The sequence below is a fragment of the Notolepis coatsorum genome, assembly GCF_963971535.1.
Source record: "Notolepis coatsorum genome assembly, chromosome: 7".
NCBI lineage: Eukaryota > Metazoa > Chordata > Actinopteri > Aulopiformes > Paralepididae > Notolepis > Notolepis coatsorum.
The window spans coordinates 9,754,397-9,772,825 of record NC_140171.1 but is presented as its reverse complement, the minus strand read 5'-3'; the positions used below and the strand labels follow the sequence as shown (position 1 = coordinate 9,772,825).

The window sequence follows — 18,429 nt, the reverse complement described above, 5'->3', positions numbered from 1 at the left end:
CTCTACCATCTGTTCTCTCCCCTCCAGGTAGGATTGCATCCAGCTCACTGATAAGCTATCAAAACCAATTGCTTTTAGCTTGTCCATTAGAATGGAGTGATTGACAGTGTCGAAGGCCTTTTGTAGGTCCAGCATGACCATGCCGCAGTATTTGCCCGCGTCCACCTCTTGTTTGATGTGGTCGTTCAAATAGAGGAGGCATGTGTCAGTGGAGTGGGACGTTCTGAAGCCAGATTGGAATTCGTAGATTAGATTTTTTTCCGCCAGGTACTTTTCGACCTGTTCGTAGACTATTTTCTCCATGACTTTCGAGATGGAGGTAAGAATAGAAACAGGGCGGTAGTTGCCTGGGTCTAATTTGCTGCCCTTTTTGTGCAGAGGGGTCACTCTCGCAATTTTGAAGTCCTTGGGGACGTGCCCCTGTTTTATAGAGAGGTTTATTATGTGTGTGATGACTGGGGTGATGGCGGCTGCTGCGTCTCTGAGGAATTTGGAGGGGATGTTGTCATAGCCAGTGGCCTTGTTAGGTTGGAGGGCGCTCAATTTTTTGAGTACCTCATCGGTTGTTACCATTTCCAGTTTGAAGTCGTCTTTGTGGACCCCTAGGTTTTTGTAGTATGCTACTATGTGTTCTACCCCATAATGCCCTGAGTGGGAGGGTAGTTTGTTTACCAGTGTTGTGGCTATGTTTGTGAAGAAGATGTTTAAGTAATTGGCTACATCCAGCTTGTCTGTGATGAGCGTGTTGTCCGTCTTTATGTTTATGTTTGAGAATCTGGTTTTAAGTTTTTTACTGCAGCCTAGTTGATTATTGAGTAATTTCCAAAGTTCGCGGGGTTTGTTTTTGTTTTCCTCAGTTTTGTCGTTGATGAAATTTCTTTTTGCGGTTCTGATCATGGTGTTTACGTCATTTCTTAGTCTGTTTCTTTGAATTTTTAGTTCAACCACGTGGGCTTGGAGTTCACTGTTTGAGCTTTTGGAAAGCTTTGTCTGACTTTTATGAAGTTCAGAGCATTTTTTGTCTCTGGTTTTCATAGCGGCCAGTATTTCAGTGTGCATCCATGCCTTTAACCCTGGTGGTTCTTATCGGTGCCATGTTGTTGAGTATTGCTGTGAATTTGGTTTTGAATCCAAGCCATGTTTCTTCAACCTGTGTACCACTGAGTTCATCTGACCAGTCCAAGCTCCCCAGTTCTAGGTTAAAGGCCTCTCTAGAGTAAGTTTTGAGGTCTCTAGAGACTAGCTGATGTGACTAGCTGAGACTAGCTGATGTGACTAGCTGAGACTAGCTGATGTGACTAGCAGAGACTAGCTGATGTGACTAGCAGAGACTAGCTGATGTGACTAGCAGAGACTAGCTGATGTGACTAGCAGAGACTAGCTGATGTGACTAGCAGAGACTAGCTGATGTGACTAGCTGAGACTAGCTGATGTGACTAGCAGAGACTAGCCGATGTGACTAGCAGAGACTAGCTGATGTGACTAGCAGAGACTAGCTGATGTGACTAGCTGAGACTAGCTGATGTACTAGCTGAGACTAGCTGATGTGACTAGCAGAGACTAGCTGATGTGACTAGCTGAGACTAGCTGATGTGACTAGCAGAGACTAGCTGATGTGACTAGCAGCATGGCCCCTAAACATCACCAGCCCGGACCTGCTGGGACACTAGGATGCATGCATCTAGTACAGAGTGTTTTACGGTACACACATACCTCATTCATTATAATTGATGAATAATTAATGAACTCAAATCCCCAGGGGTATGTATGTCCAGCTTAACCAGGCTTGCCTAGTCTTGTTGCTCTGTCAAGTGTGCTCTTCTTTAAAAAAAAAACGCCAACATTTTGGGAAATGTTTGTGTGTCCCTTTTTAAAGCTAGAGTTGAGTTAGCTCCTCTCAAAAGAGTGTCACATTCTATTCTAAATGTTCTCAAATCCTCCAGGCTGCCTCCTGAGACGTGTTGGTGTCACTGAAGGTTCCTTTACTTTGCTAAGATGTCATATGAAGAGTTAAGCCATGCGAGTAATTTTAAAGTCATAATAATAATATATCATAGTGGACTCTCCCTTGAATGTAGGGAAGATTCATCTAGGAATTTACATGATACAATACAGTATATCACTGCTACTGGTCCAAAACCTTGTATATCCAAAAGGATCAACTTATCAGGAAATGAAAAGAAAAACGACTTCGTTTTCAGATGAACAGCCATGTGTTTATTTTTTCATGCATTTATTGTATTTCACATCCATGTGTTTGAGGTTCTATGATGGGCAATGAATGCGTTTCATAGCCCTCAGGGTCATCATGGCTCTTTCTCACGACATAGAGAAGCATGTACAGCACAAGCAGTATCTTGAGGAAGGCAGGCAGTATCGACACCTCTCACCCCCCAACCACAGATGTGCTTCCCCTCCTTCCTTCTGGGAGGCGCTATAGACCACTGCACTTCCACGTTACATTAAGCTCATGGGAGAGAGAGTGGGGGGGGGGAAATCAAGGAATGTGGATGAGAGCCTTGACATTAAGTGGTTGTAGCTACGGCTGTGGGGGCGCTGGAGACATGATCCAATAGACGTTTATACGCCCGAGTCTCCTGAACACGGAGAGAGACCAATCCCAAGTCGATCGGCACTCTCTCGGCCGAGCTATAGTCACTTGTTCGTTATCCGCACCTAATCCCCAACTCCGCATGCGCAGATCGATAAACCTAGATCTCTGGACAATCCAGAGAGACTCTTCTTATAATGCCTGTAGCCTTATAATCTTATAATGTAATCGTAATCGTTCATAATAATAGTGTATTCTTACTCGTACCACTGTATAATAATACTATACATACATTACCTTAGCATATTTACTACATAGCTTTGTCATATATTGACATATTGACATGTTATACTGTATACTACAATGTATTTTAATGTTCCTTTGCACTCTGGTTAGATGCCAACTTAATTCCGTTGTACTCTGTACTTGTGCAATGACAATAAATTAAATCTAATCGAATCTAAAGAATGCAGGTAGAAACATGAAACACGTGTAACCACTCTCCCCTCCTCCCCTCTCCTCTCCTCTCCTCTCCTCTCCTCTCCTCTCCTCTCCTCTCCTCTCCTCTCCTCTCCTCTCCCCTCCCCTCCTCTCCTCTCCTCTCCTCTCCTCTCCTCTCCTCTCCTCTCCTCTCCTCTCCTCTCCTCTCCTCTCCTCTCCTCTCCCCTCCTCTCCTCTCCTCTCCTCTCCTCTCCTCTCCTCTCCTCTCCTCTCCTCTCCCCTCCTCCCCTCTCCTCTCTACACAAGGTTTCCAGACGTCCAAGACCAAGCTCTCTGATTGGCCGAGCTCCAGTGCAGAGTCCTCTGGCGGCTACAGCCATGCCTCCACCCTCCCCCGCATGTCCAGCCTCAACTGCCGCAACTCAGGTGAACTTTGACCCCAACATTGTTGGCAGAATACTGTCAGAATAACCCTGCCCTGTGGTCCACTTCTCAACCCTTTTCTCAGGATAATCTCCCTCACTGATCTACATCAATACATCATAGTGTTGTCAGAGGAACACCTGGTTCTTCCCTCCCTCCCTTCCTTCCTTCCTTCCTTCCTTCCTTCCTTCCTTCCTTCCTTCCTTCCTTCCTTCCTTCCTTCCTTCCTTCCTTCCTTCCTTCCTTCCTTCCTTCCTTCCTTCCTTCCTTCCTTCCTTCCTTCCTTCTCTCCTTCCTTCCTTCCTTCCTTCCTTCCTTCCTTCCTTCCTTCCTTCCTTCCTTCCTTCCTTCTCTCCTTCCTTCCTTCCTTCCTTCCTTCCTTCCTTCTCTCCTTCCTTCCTTCCTTCCTTCCTTCCTTCCTTCCTTCCTTCCTTCCTTCCTTCCTTCCTTCCTTCCTTCCAAGGGTTAAAGGGATATTTCACTTTAGTGGAACTTGGCAAGTCTTACCACTATGTGTATCTGCATCTACAAGTAAGCTAGTGACCACTGCTGTACCACTGCTTTAACATCATCCCAGGTGTCCGGCTCCTCATTCACTTTCATTCATCTTGGGGATCTGGTCGAAATGCCATACTTCTGAAGTATAAAATAACTACTGCTGTGTATTACCTTTGAAAACATAAAAGCAGATCCGGTCAACAGGTTTGAGTGTGCTGTGTATCTTTGAAGTGGTTACCCATTGGTTACCTGCTGCCGTGCTGGAAGAAAGATTCTAAACCTTCTGTGAAAAGTTGACAGTTGGTCAAACTACACCTCAAGTGTAGTCATTTGTGCCTTTGCTACAGAAACATCTATTACACAGAATAATATTGCTGTATAGTTTGTTATACTTCAATGCTATTTAGACTAGGTCCCCAAAATGAACGGAAGTGAATGAGGAGCCTGACACCTGGGAGGAATGGTGGTGTTGACAGCAGACGATAGCAACATCAGCGGTTGCTAGCTTAATTGTAGATGACTTTAGATCGAGGTAAGACTGCTGATTCTTTTATATTTTAATAATATTTTAATATTATGTTAATTATTATTTATTAATCCCCATAGGGAAATGATTCCAACTACACTTGATCCATCCTAACTAGAGCCCGACCAATTAATTGGTCAGCAGATTTAAACGGGTGTCTTATCACAGACATATAACGTTACGGATGAACACAAATGTTCAATGTTAGGCTATAGGGTTGTACATTTTGTTCAAGACATTTTAATGTAGGCAAATCAAAATAATATAACTGCTTTATATTGTAAATGATGGTTTGTTGTAACAGAATGACGTACAGGTACTAACGGTACTCTTGCCCGGATTGCCGATCACAGTGCTTGGTTACAGGTTGGCTTAGTGCGTTTGATATGTAACATCCTGTCATCGGCATAGAACAGATCGTACGTGTCAGGTGACAGCTTCCTGTTTTGTTCCTGCAGACGGTGAGACAATCACGGACCCAAAGGGACACTGTATGTTTGACGCTCCGCCCCCCGTCCCCTCTCGGAACAGTAGTGACCCCCTCCTCAGGGACACCCAGGTACCAATCTCACTGTTCACACGATTCAATAAAACATATACTGTATAATGAAAAATGTCATTTAGATTTCCAGCAACATTCAGTTACTGTTTACAGTACATTACGGTTGAATCGATCCTTTAATTAATCCCGTTAATGAATTTTCAAATGTTTTCATTGTCGTTCATTGTAATTCTTTATTTTCTTTTTTTAATCTGACTGATCCTGAAACCCCATCTGTTATGCCTTGACTCCATTAGCTGTGTTCAGCCTGGCCGGGCCTAGACATGGCCTGGTATGGTATGGTTACATAGGGATGCTTGATATTGGCTTTTTTACCGATACCGATAAACCGATATTGTCCAACTCTTAATTTCCGATACCGATATCAACCGATATCAACCGATACCGATATATGCAGGGTCCCCCCCCCCCCCCCCCCAAAACTGAATAATTTCAGGTAATTAACATTACATATCTCTTGTTGTGGAATTAACACAACTATGCATACTTTTGACAATAAATAAAACCAGAATTTGTTCTTACTTGCTTGCCTGGGTAAATAAAGGTTATAGAAATGTAAATTTTCTTTTTAATTTTTTTTTAAAAACCGATACCGATATTTTCCGATATCACATTTTAATGCCGATATCGGCCGATAATATTGGACATCCCTAGTATGGTATGGTTGGGGGTTTTGCCTCTTGTGTTTGCATTTATTATAAACTCTCCGGTTGCTAGGCAACCTTTAAAAAATGCACACCACCAACTGTGGTACACGAGCTAAACTATGATGATTACAACAGCCCGGTTTGGCCAGGTTCTAAAAGACTATGGAGAAGCACACACCGCTTATTGACTGCTTATTGCACTTGACTTGGGAATATATTGCAGTTCATACTTGCATTTTGAATGTATTGAATGATAATAATAATAACTGACCTGACATGGCTTCTCACCCTCTCAGGTACTATGGTATGGTATGGTATGGTTGGGGTTTTGCCTCTTGTGTTTGCATTTATTATAAACTCTCCGGTTGCCAGGCAACCTTTAAAAAATGCACACCACCACCAACTGTAGTACACAAGCTAAACTACGATGATTACAACAGCCGGGTTTGGCCAGGTTCTAAAAGACTATGGAGAAGATGCACACACCGCTTATTGACTGCTTATTGCACTTGACTTGGAATTATATTGCAGTTCATACTTGCATTTTGAATGTATTGAATGATAATAATAATAACTGACCTGACATGCCTTCTCACCCTCTCAGGCTACAGGCAAAGCTCTGTCCTCTAAGATGGCGCCGCCACCGGTGCCCAGCAAGCCCAAGCAGTTCTCCCAGCAGCCCGGCCCCTTCGGCAGCAAGCCGCCCTACAGCACGGGCACCTTCCCTGGCAAGGCCAAGCAGCAGGCCCACCTGAGGGCACCGCCGTCCGTCCCCTCCTGCCACAGCCACACGCTGCCCCTGCCCCCCAAGCAGGAGAGCCCGCCGGCGGCCACGGTGCGACCCTTCACCCCCGACCCCCCGGAGCCTCCGCCCCCCGGGCCGCTGCTTCAGAAGCCCCAGACGGTGGCGGCCTCCTCCATCTATTCCATGTACACCCAGCAGAACACGCCGGGGAAGGGCTGCTACCCACAGTCTGGAGGGGGCACCCTGACGCGCACCCAGCCGAGAGGTGAGAGAGAGAATGTTTCAGATCGACTCAAACATCCGTCTTGTCAGTCTGTCCGTCTATCTATCTAATCGCCTCCAATTCAGTCAATAATATAAAAAAATGTAAACTGTGATTTATGTGCCAGTGATTCAGAACATTCCTTCTTGGTTGTGTGTGTGTTTTTTTTTTAATGTAACAACCTTATCAGGCCATTGCATTTATAGTGAATTGACCTCAGCTGTGACCCCGGTAGTCCCTCTAGTATCATGAGGGCAAGATATTTACCATGTCTGCAATCCCTCAGTACCCATACAACCAGACAGAAGCTACTAACCCTACTACCCCCAGTACCTACACAATCAGACAGAAGCTACTAACCCTACTACCCCCAGTACCTACACAATCAGACAGAAGCTACTAACCCTACTACCCTCAGTACCTACACAACCAGACAGAAGCTACCAACCCTACTACCCTCAGTACCCATACAACCAGACAAGCTACTAACCCTACTACCCTCAGTACCCATACAACCAGACAGAAGCTACTAACCCTACTACCCCCAGTACCTACACAATCAGACAGAAGCTACTAACCCTACTACCCTCAGTACCTACACAACCAGACAGAAGCTACCAACCCTACTACCCTCAGTACCCATACAACCAGACAGAAGCTACTAACCCTACTACCCTCAGTACCCATACAACCAGACAGAAGCTACTAACCCTACTACCCTCAGTACCTACACAACCAGACAGAAGCTACTAACCCTACTACCCTCAGTAGCTACACAACCAGACAAAAGCTACTAACCCTACTACCCTCAGTACCTACACAATCAGACAGAAGCTACTAACCCTACTACCCTCAGTACCTACACAACCAGACAGAAGCTACCAACCCTACTACCCTCAGTACCCATACAACCAGACAGAAGCTACTAACCCTACTACCCTCAGTACCTACACAACCAGACAGAAGCTACTAACCCTACTACCCTCAGTAGCTACACAACCAGACAAAAGCTACTAACCCTACTACCCTCAGTACCTACACAATCAGACAGAAGCTACTAACCCTACTACCCTCAGTACCTACACAATCAGACAGAAGCTACTAACCCTACTACCCTCAGTACCTACACAATCAGACAGAAGCTACTAACCCTACTACCATCAGTACCTACACAATCAGACAGAAGCTACTAACCCTACTACCCTCAGTACCTACACAACCAGACAGAAGCTACTAACCCTACTACCCCCAGTACCTACACAACCAGACAGAAGCTACTAACCCTACTACCCTCAGTACCTACACAACCAGACAGAAGCTACTAACCCTACTACCCTCAGTACCTACACAATCAGACAGAAGCTACTAACCCTACTACCCCCAGTACCTACACAATCAGACAGAAGCTACTAACCCTACTACCCCCAGTACCTACACAATCAGACAGAAGCTACTAACCCTACTACCCTCAGTACCTACACAATCAGACAGAAGCTACTAACCCTACTACCCTCAGTACCGACACAACCAGACAAAAGCTACTAACCCTACTACCATCAGTACCTATATAATCAGACAGAAGCTACTAACCCTACTACCCTCAGTACCTACAAACTCAGACAGAAGCTACTAACCCTACTACCCTCAATACCTATACAATCAGACAGAAGCTACTAACCTTACTACCCTCAGTACCTACAAACTCAGACAGGAGCTACTAACCCTACTACCATCAGTACCTATACAATCAGACAGAAGCTACTAACCTTACTACCCTCAGTACCTACAAACTCAGACAGGAGCTACTAACCCTACTACCATCAGTACCTATACAATCAGACAGAAGCTACTAACCCTACTACCCTCAGTACCTACAAACTCAGACAGGAGCTACTAACCCTACTACCCTCAGTACCTACACAACCAGACAGAAGCTACTAACCCTACTACCCTCAGTACCTACACAATCAGACAGAAGCTACTAACCCTACTACCCTCAGTACCTACACAATCAGACAGAAGCTACTAACCCTACTACCATCAGTACCTACACAACCAGACAGAAGCTACTAACCCTACTACCCTCAGTACCTACACAACCAGACAGAAGCTACTAACCCTACTACCCTCAGTACCTACACAATCAGACAGAAGCTACTAACCCTACTACCCTCAGTACCTACACAATCAGACAGAAGCTACTAACCTTACTACCCTCAGTACCTACACAATCAGAAGCTATAACCCTACTACCCTCAGTACCTACACAATCAGACAGAAGCTATTACTCCCCTCACATGCTTTTAGAACATGCTGTTCGGTAGGGAAGTTGTGTTTTTGTCCCGGCCCTTAAAAATCACACTGCGTGTTATTAGTGTCAACAGTAGCAGCATGCAGCGTCTGACTTGGTTGGGTGTTACATAATTTGTGATGAACAGACAAAAGCAAACAGTTGATCTAGGTGTCGCTTCCGTGATTGTGTTGGTCGTACATTACAGTATCAGTGAAGTCATGCCTTTTATTGTAATTTTTGCGAGTAAAGTATAAAAGTAACCATGCTGAGCTTACTCAATAAAACCCAGAAGACAGTAGACAATAGACATCCACTGATTTTAAGGTTACTGAAGGGGTATGCAAAAAAAAAAAAAGCCTACTCAACCATCAAATTGTTAAAAGTACTGAAAAGACAAAAACTGCAGGGGTTTTCAGATGCAGCACTCTCTCTCTCTGAGAGAGAAGGAGAGGGAGTTGAGGAGAGAGGATGGGAGGTAGGGAGGTGAGGACAGAACATCTGTGTTTGAGATGGCGTCCTTCCAAAACTTGCCCTCTGACCTTGTAATGTAGAAATATGATGATGGAAACAACATCGCAAGTGTCGAGATGAAGCAGAGCCTATACTGAATGTTGCATTCTGGGATCACGTCGTAGGACATTTCTTTGTATGTGTCTCGTCTGAATCGTTTAATCAAAGGTTTAATTGCGTCTGGCACACGTCTCTGAATCCAAACGACGCGCCTTGAATTGACTGAGGTGGCGTGCTTTGGGCAGGGGGTGCGCTGTTGTTTTTGGGGGGAAATCTTCAAAGGAAAAAAACGTCTCATCGTTAGCAGCGTCGCGCCACATGGTGATGACATTCTCCTGTCAAGCCATGTGTTGCTTAGCAACGAGAATGATGCATCGTCCTTATCTTCTGTGTACTAGCGATGCGACGCTCACAGCTGTGTTTTGATTGGGAAAATGAAGTGGCCAACCTAATCGTGGCCTAAAGCTCCCTACATGTTGCACAACAGTGTGTAACGCAAACTTACCGTCTCGATTCACAAGCCTGGTAATAAGAGGATATCGATTAGATTCACACACACAGATATAAAGTCTGATATAATCAAGTCTTATCAGTGTGAACACAAGACGTCATCTAAAACTCATCCCAATCCCTTCTCACTGAGTTTTCACTAAAGCCCTTTTAGACAGCTGCTCTCAGACCAGCTATTAGGGAGGAATTATAAAGATAAAACAACGGCAAACCCTAATGATGGAATCCTATACAGGCCACAGTGGTGGCTGGTCCAGTGTGGGGTCTTTTTGACATTCTAAGATGCAACGAAATTGCTTATTATTGTTGTTATTATTATTATTATTATTATTATTTATTATTATTATTATTATTATTATTATTATTATTATTATTATTATTATTATTATTATTATTATTATTATTATTATTATTATTATTATTATTATTATTATTCGCTCATTGTATTTCTTTACAAAAAATTTGTCCACTTCAACACCTATCCTTGTCGGAGGATCTCTCATTGAAATGCCCACCTTTTATTTCTAGTTTTTTTGTTTTTCCTTCTCTTCTTTGGGGGTTATAAGTAGGTCAGGGGCTGTTGAAGCCTGGGGCCTGGCTCTGTGAGGGGCCCACATGATGTCTTAAACATCCCAGGGAGGCAGGATGGCCTAGACTGATAAAGAGGCCGGCAAGTAACCGAAAGGTCGCTGGTCACCAGGCAGTAACCCCCGACAGGAGGGTGTAATCCAGCTGGTGACTGAAGGGTGGCTGGTATTACATGTACGGTGTCCGCCGTCCTGCCTAAGTGCCCTTGAGCAAGGCACTGAAACTCATTTAAATTGCCTTGTGTACATTGTAGGGCTGTCCCCGACTAAGGATTTGGATGGTCGACTATGATTGGCAAAAATGTGCCGTTAGTCGACTATTGGTAAAAAAAAGAAAAGAAAAAAGTATAATATTAAAAAAAAAAATTACTATTTTTATTTTATTAATTTTTTATCATTCCATTTGGGCTGTGGGGGTGCTTAATGTCTGAAGGAGTCGACTGAGGGCTTCTTGTCTGCAAAAGCATGCAATTGGTCCACTGATGGATACATCTTGATATTTGTCTAGTCTAGTGTGTTCATTAGATGGGTGAAATCCTCTTTCAGTGCCTCTGTGCCTGTTTTCTTAGGCAGTTAGCCTCTGGTATGCGTGCCATTAGCGTTAGCCACGCTTCTAGGCCTCTTTTCTTTTGCAAAGAATGATAAAGAAAATAAAATAATAAAAAAATAAAATAATAAATATATATATCTTTTTTTATATATTCGACTAAGAGGTTGGCCAGTCGACTACGGCTCCTTTCGACCGATTAGTCGACTAATAGGGGTCAACCCTACTACATTGACAATAAAATAATCATCTTCATCTTCAAATCTGTGATTTCAGGGCCATACATATAAATGTGACTTGACTAATGAAAGATGATGACTTGAATCCCCCCGGTGCTAAACACCTCCCGTGTCTCCCTGCCACAGTGTACGGGAAGCCCGTCATCCCACCCACCGGCGGCCAGCAGCAGCAGGGTCTCGTCGTCCAGGACAACAACGTGGCGCACGTCGGGGTGTCGGCGTCGGACCAGGGCTGCGGCGAGGTGGACCACCAGGCCTGCAGCGACGGCGTGGGCGGCGGCCCCGGGGGGGGGGGGGCCCGACACGGCGGCGGCAGAGCGCTCGGCCCCGCGGCCCCTCAGCCCCACCAAGCTGCTGCCCTTCATCACCTCCTGCCTGCAGCACCGCGGCTCCGCCGACGCCGACCTGGAGGCCCTGCGCCGGCGGCTGCACCACGCGCCGCGGCCCCTCAAGAAGCGCAGCTCCATCACGGAGCCCGAGGGCCCGGCGGGGCCCAACATCCAGAAGCTGATCTACCAGAAGACCACCCTCGCCGCCATGGAGACCGTCCCCATGGAGACCGGCGGCACGACGGCGGCGTTCTACTACGACGCTCACGACGACGGGACGGAGCACTTCGACCGGCTCCTCCTCCTCTCCGAGAGGGACGACGAAGACGACGGCCAGACCCCTCCCCCGCTGCCCCCTCGCTCGCCCATCATCCCCGACCCGGCCTCCTCCTCCTGCCACCGCGCCCCGCTGGACGAGGACGAGGAGGCGGAGACGCGGTGCCCCCCTCCGGCCGCGGGCCCTCCGCCGGAGTCCTACCTGGACGAGTACCCTCCCTACCCTCCCCCTCCCTACCCCAGCTCCTCCGCGGGGGGGGAGCCCGAGCTGTCGGAGGACCCCCTCAGCATGCGGCCCCCGGAGGTCACCGGACAACAGGTCACGCTGCCCCCGGTAAGCAGTCGACCAGACGTCAGGCTGCCTGAATACTTTGGTCAGCCGAAGAGTGTTTCCGCGTCTCTGATTGGCCAGGTCATGTGACATGTACGCCCAATCGTGGGACCGCAAGTGTCTACACTGGTTAAGCTTAGGCGCTCGTTCGAAGTTCGAAGGTTAGAGTTTGTCTTAGAGCGTGGCGATAGAACGCCAGGTAGTTTGCAGGCTGTTAGACCCGGAAATAGGCGCAGAACTTGCTGTCCCACGATTGGCGCACATGTCACATGACCTGGTCAATCAGAGCGCAAAACTCGAACGCGGAAGCACTCTTCGGCTGCCCAAAGTATTCACGCCTTCAGGCTGGTTTACAAGCGTCTGCTTTCTGAGAGGGGGGGGGGGCACACACAGCGCTCCTTGTTGTGTTCCTGCACGCACTCTATTCTGCAGTTATAAATCAATACAACATCCAATTAAATGTAATTTATACACCTTGGGACCAGTTTGCCGGCTCCCGTGTTTCTGTTTCTTCACATCATACAATCTGAGAACAACATATTTTTCATTTCTAAAGGAAGATGATAAATAGATAAATAGACCCAAAGTATATAAACATTTGTTTGAATTATTATTGTTATTGTTTAAAAAAAAGAAAAGGGAAAAAAAGATGATAGTTACTACTGTGACTGGCCACCAGGGGCAGGACATCTTCCCTCACTGTACTGTACACAGTGAGATGACTTTGTATAATAAACAGCTGATCCAGATACACCTTCCTCTCCTCTCCTCTCCTCTCCTCTCCTCTCCTCTCCTCTCCTCTCCTCTCCTCTCCTCTCCTCTCTCCTCTCTCCTCCCCTCTCCTCTCCTCTCCTCTCCTCTCCTCTCCTCTCCTCTCCTCTCCTCTCCTCTCCTCTCCTCTCCTCTCCTCTCCTCTCCTCTCCTCTCCTCTCCTCTCTCTGACTCTCAGGGTAAAAGGACGAACCTTCGCAAGGTGGGCTCGGAGCGCATCGAGCACGGCATGCGGGTCAAGTTCAACCCCCTGGCGCTGCTGCTGGACTCGTCTCTGGAGGGAGAGTACGACCTGGTGCAGCGGGTCATTTACGACGTGAGTGACCCCTTCTTTCAGTGACTCCTTCTCTGAGTGACTCCTTCTGAGTGACTCCTTCTCTGAGTGACTCCTTCTGAGTGACTCCTTCTCTGAGTGACTCCTTCTGAGTGACTCCTTCTGAGTGACTCCTTCTCTCAGTGACTCCTTCTCTGAGTGACTCCTTCTCTGAGTGACTCCTTCTCTCAGTGACTCCTTCTCTCAGTGACTCCTTCTCAGTGACTCCTTCTTTCAGTGACTCCTTCTCTCAGTGACTCCTTCTCTCAGTGACTCCTTCTTTCAGTCACTCCTTCTTTCAGTGACTCCTTCTTTCAGTGACTTCTTCTTTCAGTGACTTCTTCTTTCAGTGACTCCTTCTTTCAGTGACTCCTTCTTTCAGTGACTCCTTCTTTCAGTGACTCCTTCTTTCAGTGACTCCTTCTTTCAGTGACTCCTTCCTTCAGTGACTCCTTCTCTGAGTGACTCCTTCTTTCAGTGACTCCTTCTCAGTGACTCCTTCTTTCAGTGACTCCTTCTTTCAGTGACTCCTTCTCTCAGTGACTCCTTCTTTCAGTGACTCCTTCTCTCAGTGACTCCTTCTTTCAGTGACTCCTTCTTTCAGTGACTCCTTCTTTCAATGACAACTTCTTTCAGTGACTCCTTCTCTCAGTGACTCCTTCTTTCAGTGACTCCTTCTCAGTGACTCCTTCTCTCAGTGACTCCTTCTTTCAGTGACTCCTTCTTTCAGTGACTCCTTCTTTCAGTGACTCCTTCTCAGTGACTCCTTCTTTCAGTGACTCCTTCTTTCAGTGACTCCTTCTTTCAGTGACTCCTTCTGAGTGACTCCTTCTGAGTGACTCCTTCTTTCAGTGACTTCTTCTTTCAGTGACTCCTTCTTTCAGTGACTCCTTCTTTCAGTGACTTCTTCTTTCAGTGACTCCTTCTTTCAGTGACTCCTTCTCTCAGTGACTCCTTCTTTCAGTGACTTCTTCTTTCAGTGACTCCTTCTCAGTGACTCCTTCTTTCAGTGACTCCTTCTTTCAGTGACTCCTTCTCAGTGACTCCTTCTTTCAGTGACTCCTTCTTTCAATGACTCCTTCTTTCAGTGACTTCTTCTTTCAGTGACTCCTTCTTTCAGTGACTCCTTATTTCAGTGACTCCTTCTCAGTGACTCCTTCTTTGAGTGACAGTTTAGAGACACAACGAGTCATACGGTGAAAAAACCAATCATACAAGAATTGTAGGTCATTCTACTGTACTTTAGCGGTCTGTAATATAATAATGTAAATGGGCGTGGTTAACCAGGGTTCCTCTGTGATGTCATCATACTCCCCCATCCCTCCTATAGGTGGAGGACCCCAGCATGCCCAACGACGAGGGCATCACAGCTCTGCATAACGCCGTGTGCGCCGGGCACACCGAGATCGTCAAGTTCCTGGTGCAGTTTGGCGTCAACGCCAACGCTGCCGACAGCGACGGCTGGTCAGTAAACTTTACCCAGGGGCCATGGGTCGCCATGTCACTGCAAAACCCATTTGATGAGATCAACAGTGGGTTCTGATCAGGCGTTTTGGCTGAGAGCTGTGTGGTATTTGCTATAACGTCACAGCTAGGAGTTGCTTAAAGCTGAGTTAACTCTTGACGTCACGATATCAGATATTGTATAGAAACTGTTGCATAAAAGCGATGGAGCACTCAAAGTTGTGTGTTTATACAGGGTTCCCACTGGGTCTTAAAAAGTCTTAAATTCAATAATCATAATTTTTCGGCCTTTAAATGTTTTAAAAATGTAAGATTTTATTGGATTAGGAAGTTACATCTATAATAATAATGCAGGACCTCTTTAGAGAGGTCTTTATTCGGCATGCAACGACACATATGTAAGCAGTACGGCAATAGTTCAGTTCCCCTCCCAACAATTCCTATAGAACTACTTCTTTCATAGTCACTTTCCTTCCTGCCAGTATGGCCGTGAAATAGGTATTAAATTCTATTCAAAGGTCTTAAAGTAGTAAACAACACCATGGCTGATATGATGTACGGCGTGAGCTGCGATGTTGACTATGACTCCACTGTTGTTGTATTGAAACTCTCTAGATAATAGCCTCCCGCTAAAGACTAAATAAATCTAAATCTCCTCCATTAACTTGTACTTAACCCCATCTTCTCATCCTATCAATCTACAGTACCAACTTCTGTTGCAGCTTTTCTGCCTCTTTATCCCTAAACCAATCATCCTCTCTCTCTCTCTCCACCCCCCCCCTCTCTCTCTCTCTCCCCCCACTCTCTCTCTATCTCTCTCTCTCCACCCCTCCCCTCTCTCTCCATCTCCCTCCCCCTCTCGCTCGCTCTCCTCTCTCTCTCCACCCCCCCACCTCTCTCTCTCTCCATCTCCATCTCCCTCCCCCTCTCGCTCGCTCTCTCTCTCCACCTCTCCCTCTCTCTCTCTCCCTCTCTCTCTCCACCCCCCCTCTCCCTCTCTCTCTCTCTCTCTCTCTCTCCACCCCTCCCCCTCTCGCTCGCCTCTCCTCTCTCTCTCCACCCCCTCTCCCTCTCTCTCTCTCTCTCTCTCTCCCTCTCTCCACCCCCCCCTCTCTCTCTCTCCATCTCCATCTCCCTCCCCCTCTCGCTCGCTCTCTCTCTCCACCCCCCCCCTCTCTCTCTCTCTCCACCCTCCCTCTCTCTCTCCACCCCCCCCTCTCTCTCTCTCTCCACCCTCCCCCTCTCGCTCTCTCTCTCTCTCCACCCTCCCTCTCCACCCCCCCTCTCTCTCCATCTCCCTCCCCCTCTCACTCCCTCTCTCTCTCCACCCCCCCTCCCTCTCTCCCTCTCTCTCTCCACCCCCCCTCTCTCTCCATCTCCCTCTCGCTCTCTCTCTCTCTCTCCATCCCCCCCCCCTCTCTCTCTCCATCTCCCTCCCCCTCTCGCTCGCTCTCTCTCGCCACCCCCCTCTCCCTCTCTCTCTCCCTCTCTCTCCACCCCCTCTCTCTCTCGCCTCCCTCTCTCTCTCCCTCTCCCTCTCTCTCTCCACCCCCCCCCCCCCTCTCTCTCGCCACCCCCCTCTCCCTCTCTCTCTCTCTCTCTCTTTCCCTCTCTCTCTCTCCATCTCCCTCCCCCACAACAGGACCCCCCTCCACTGCGCGGCCTCCTGTAACAACGTGCAGGTGTGTAAGTTCCTGGTGGAGTCGGGGGCGGCGGTGTTCGCCACCACCTACAGCGACAGCCAGACGGCCGCGGACAAGTGTGAGGAGATGGAGGAGGGCTACGCCCAGTGCTCCCAGTTCCTCTACGGTGAGCCCCCCCTCCGTGCCCTCCGTGCCCTCCGTGCCCCTCCGTGCATCATTTAACCCCTTTCACTGCCACACGACAGCCGGTTAACCCTTTCACTGTGACAACGCAGAAGGTTAGCCCTTTACTATCACACAACCGACGGCGATGCTCCATCATTAGCATCATTAGCTCCGCATTTGCGGAGCTAATGATGCTAATGATGGAGCATCGCCGTCGGTTGTGTGATAGTAAAGGGCTAACCTTCTGTTCGTGTGGCAGTGAAAGGGTTAAGATCATCTCTGATGTCAAGTACATGACAAACGTGTCTCTTTTAAGGCTCTGGAATAATACCTCGTTAACATTCTTTGTGTGTTTTTACTCTATAACAAATAATTGATTCTGACGTTGTTGTAACTAGTGATTAGAGGCTTTTACTGAAAAGTATTGTGATTATATTGCATCTTCTGCAGGGCTTCCCCTAAACAATGGTATAGGGACACAACGCCAGCGCCACCATGTGTTAAAAAAAGAAAGAAAAAAAAACAAAGATTGGGGCCAGCCTAGAAACAGACGCATCATTGTCTAATACATGATTGCTTGGTCCGCTGTTCCTGTGTGTGTGTGTGTGTTTGTGTGTGTGTGTGTGTGTGTGTGTGTGTGTGTGTGTGTGTGTGTGTGTGTGTGTGTGTGTGTGTGTGTGTGTGTGTGTGTGTGTGTGTGTGTGTGTGTGTGTGTGTGTGTGTGTGTGTGTGTGTGTGTGTGTGTGTGTGTGTGTGTGTGTGGGGGTGTGTGTGTGTGTGTGTGTGTGTGTGTGTGTGTGTGTGTGTGTGTGTGTGTGTGTGTGTGTGTGTGTGTGTGTGTGTGTGTGTGTGTGTGTGTGTGTGTGTGTGTGTGTGTGTGTGTGTGTGTGTGTGTGTGTGTGTGTGTGTGTGTGTGTGTGTGTGTGTGTGTGTGTGTGTGTGTGTGTGTGTGTTGTGCAACCTTATACACTGTACTTCACCTAAACCTATTTGGAACTTGTGTTTGCTATTTTTTATTTTTTTTTATCCACTCTTTCTCCCATTTTCTATATTTTCTCCCATCCCAATTTCGTATCATCCAATTCAACCCTCCCCTGTCACGAACGCTGTTTCTTGCCTCCCACAAGCCGGCTGCAATGTGGACTAAGTCATACATAGCACGAGTCCCCTCCGGTACTTGAGGTAACAGCAGTCGCATCTTTTCACCTGCGCAGCTCGATCTCTCAGTGGCGAGGAGTAACACGTGGGAGGCTCACGCTGCCCCCGACACTTCCTGATTCTACTGCGCAGGCGCACCAACCGACCTGTAGGAGTCGCTGTCCACAACGCCCGATCCCCACCCTTCAGTTTCCCTCCCCCTAATACGGCCAATGTGTATTAGTATGAACGACCAGCTAAACTGAAAGCAATGTGGAGCGCTGGGCTCGAACAGGGAGGCGAACCTGTTCGAGCCCAGTCTCCAGTATTCGTGGTGAGCGCCTTGCCCACTGCACCACGTAGCCGCCCGTGTTTGCTTTTTTATTGAAATTATACGCTGACGACAGTATCTGTACCCTGTGTGCCATGGCTAGGTGTGCAGGAGAAGATGGGCATCATGAACCGAGGCGTGGTCTACGCCCTGTGGGACTACGAGGCCGAGGGCGAGGGCGATGAGCTGGCCTTCCACGAGGGAGACTGCATGACGGTGTTGAGGCGAGAGGACAAGGACGAGACGGAGTGGTGGTGGGCGCGCTGCGCCGACAGGGAGGGCTACATCCCCGCGCACCGATGCTCCGCCGGAGGCCTGCGTCAGGACC

The 18,429-nt window shown here is 47.6% G+C and overlaps 1 protein-coding gene across 1 annotated transcript in view; it reads left to right on the top strand.

Moving 5' to 3' along the window:
- Positions 1 to 18,429, top strand: part of LOC311231927 (apoptosis-stimulating of p53 protein 2-like) — a 100,007-nt gene that overhangs the window by 77,396 nt on the left and 4,182 nt on the right. The window contains 8 exon segments of the mRNA XM_084318560.1: positions 3,299 to 3,418; positions 4,898 to 4,998; positions 6,253 to 6,658; positions 11,468 to 11,615; positions 11,617 to 12,280; positions 13,227 to 13,364; positions 14,692 to 14,825; positions 16,468 to 16,634. Coding sequence (XP_084174686.1) covers positions 3,299 to 3,418; positions 4,898 to 4,998; positions 6,253 to 6,658; positions 11,468 to 11,615; positions 11,617 to 12,280; positions 13,227 to 13,364; positions 14,692 to 14,825; positions 16,468 to 16,634 — 1,878 coding nt within the window.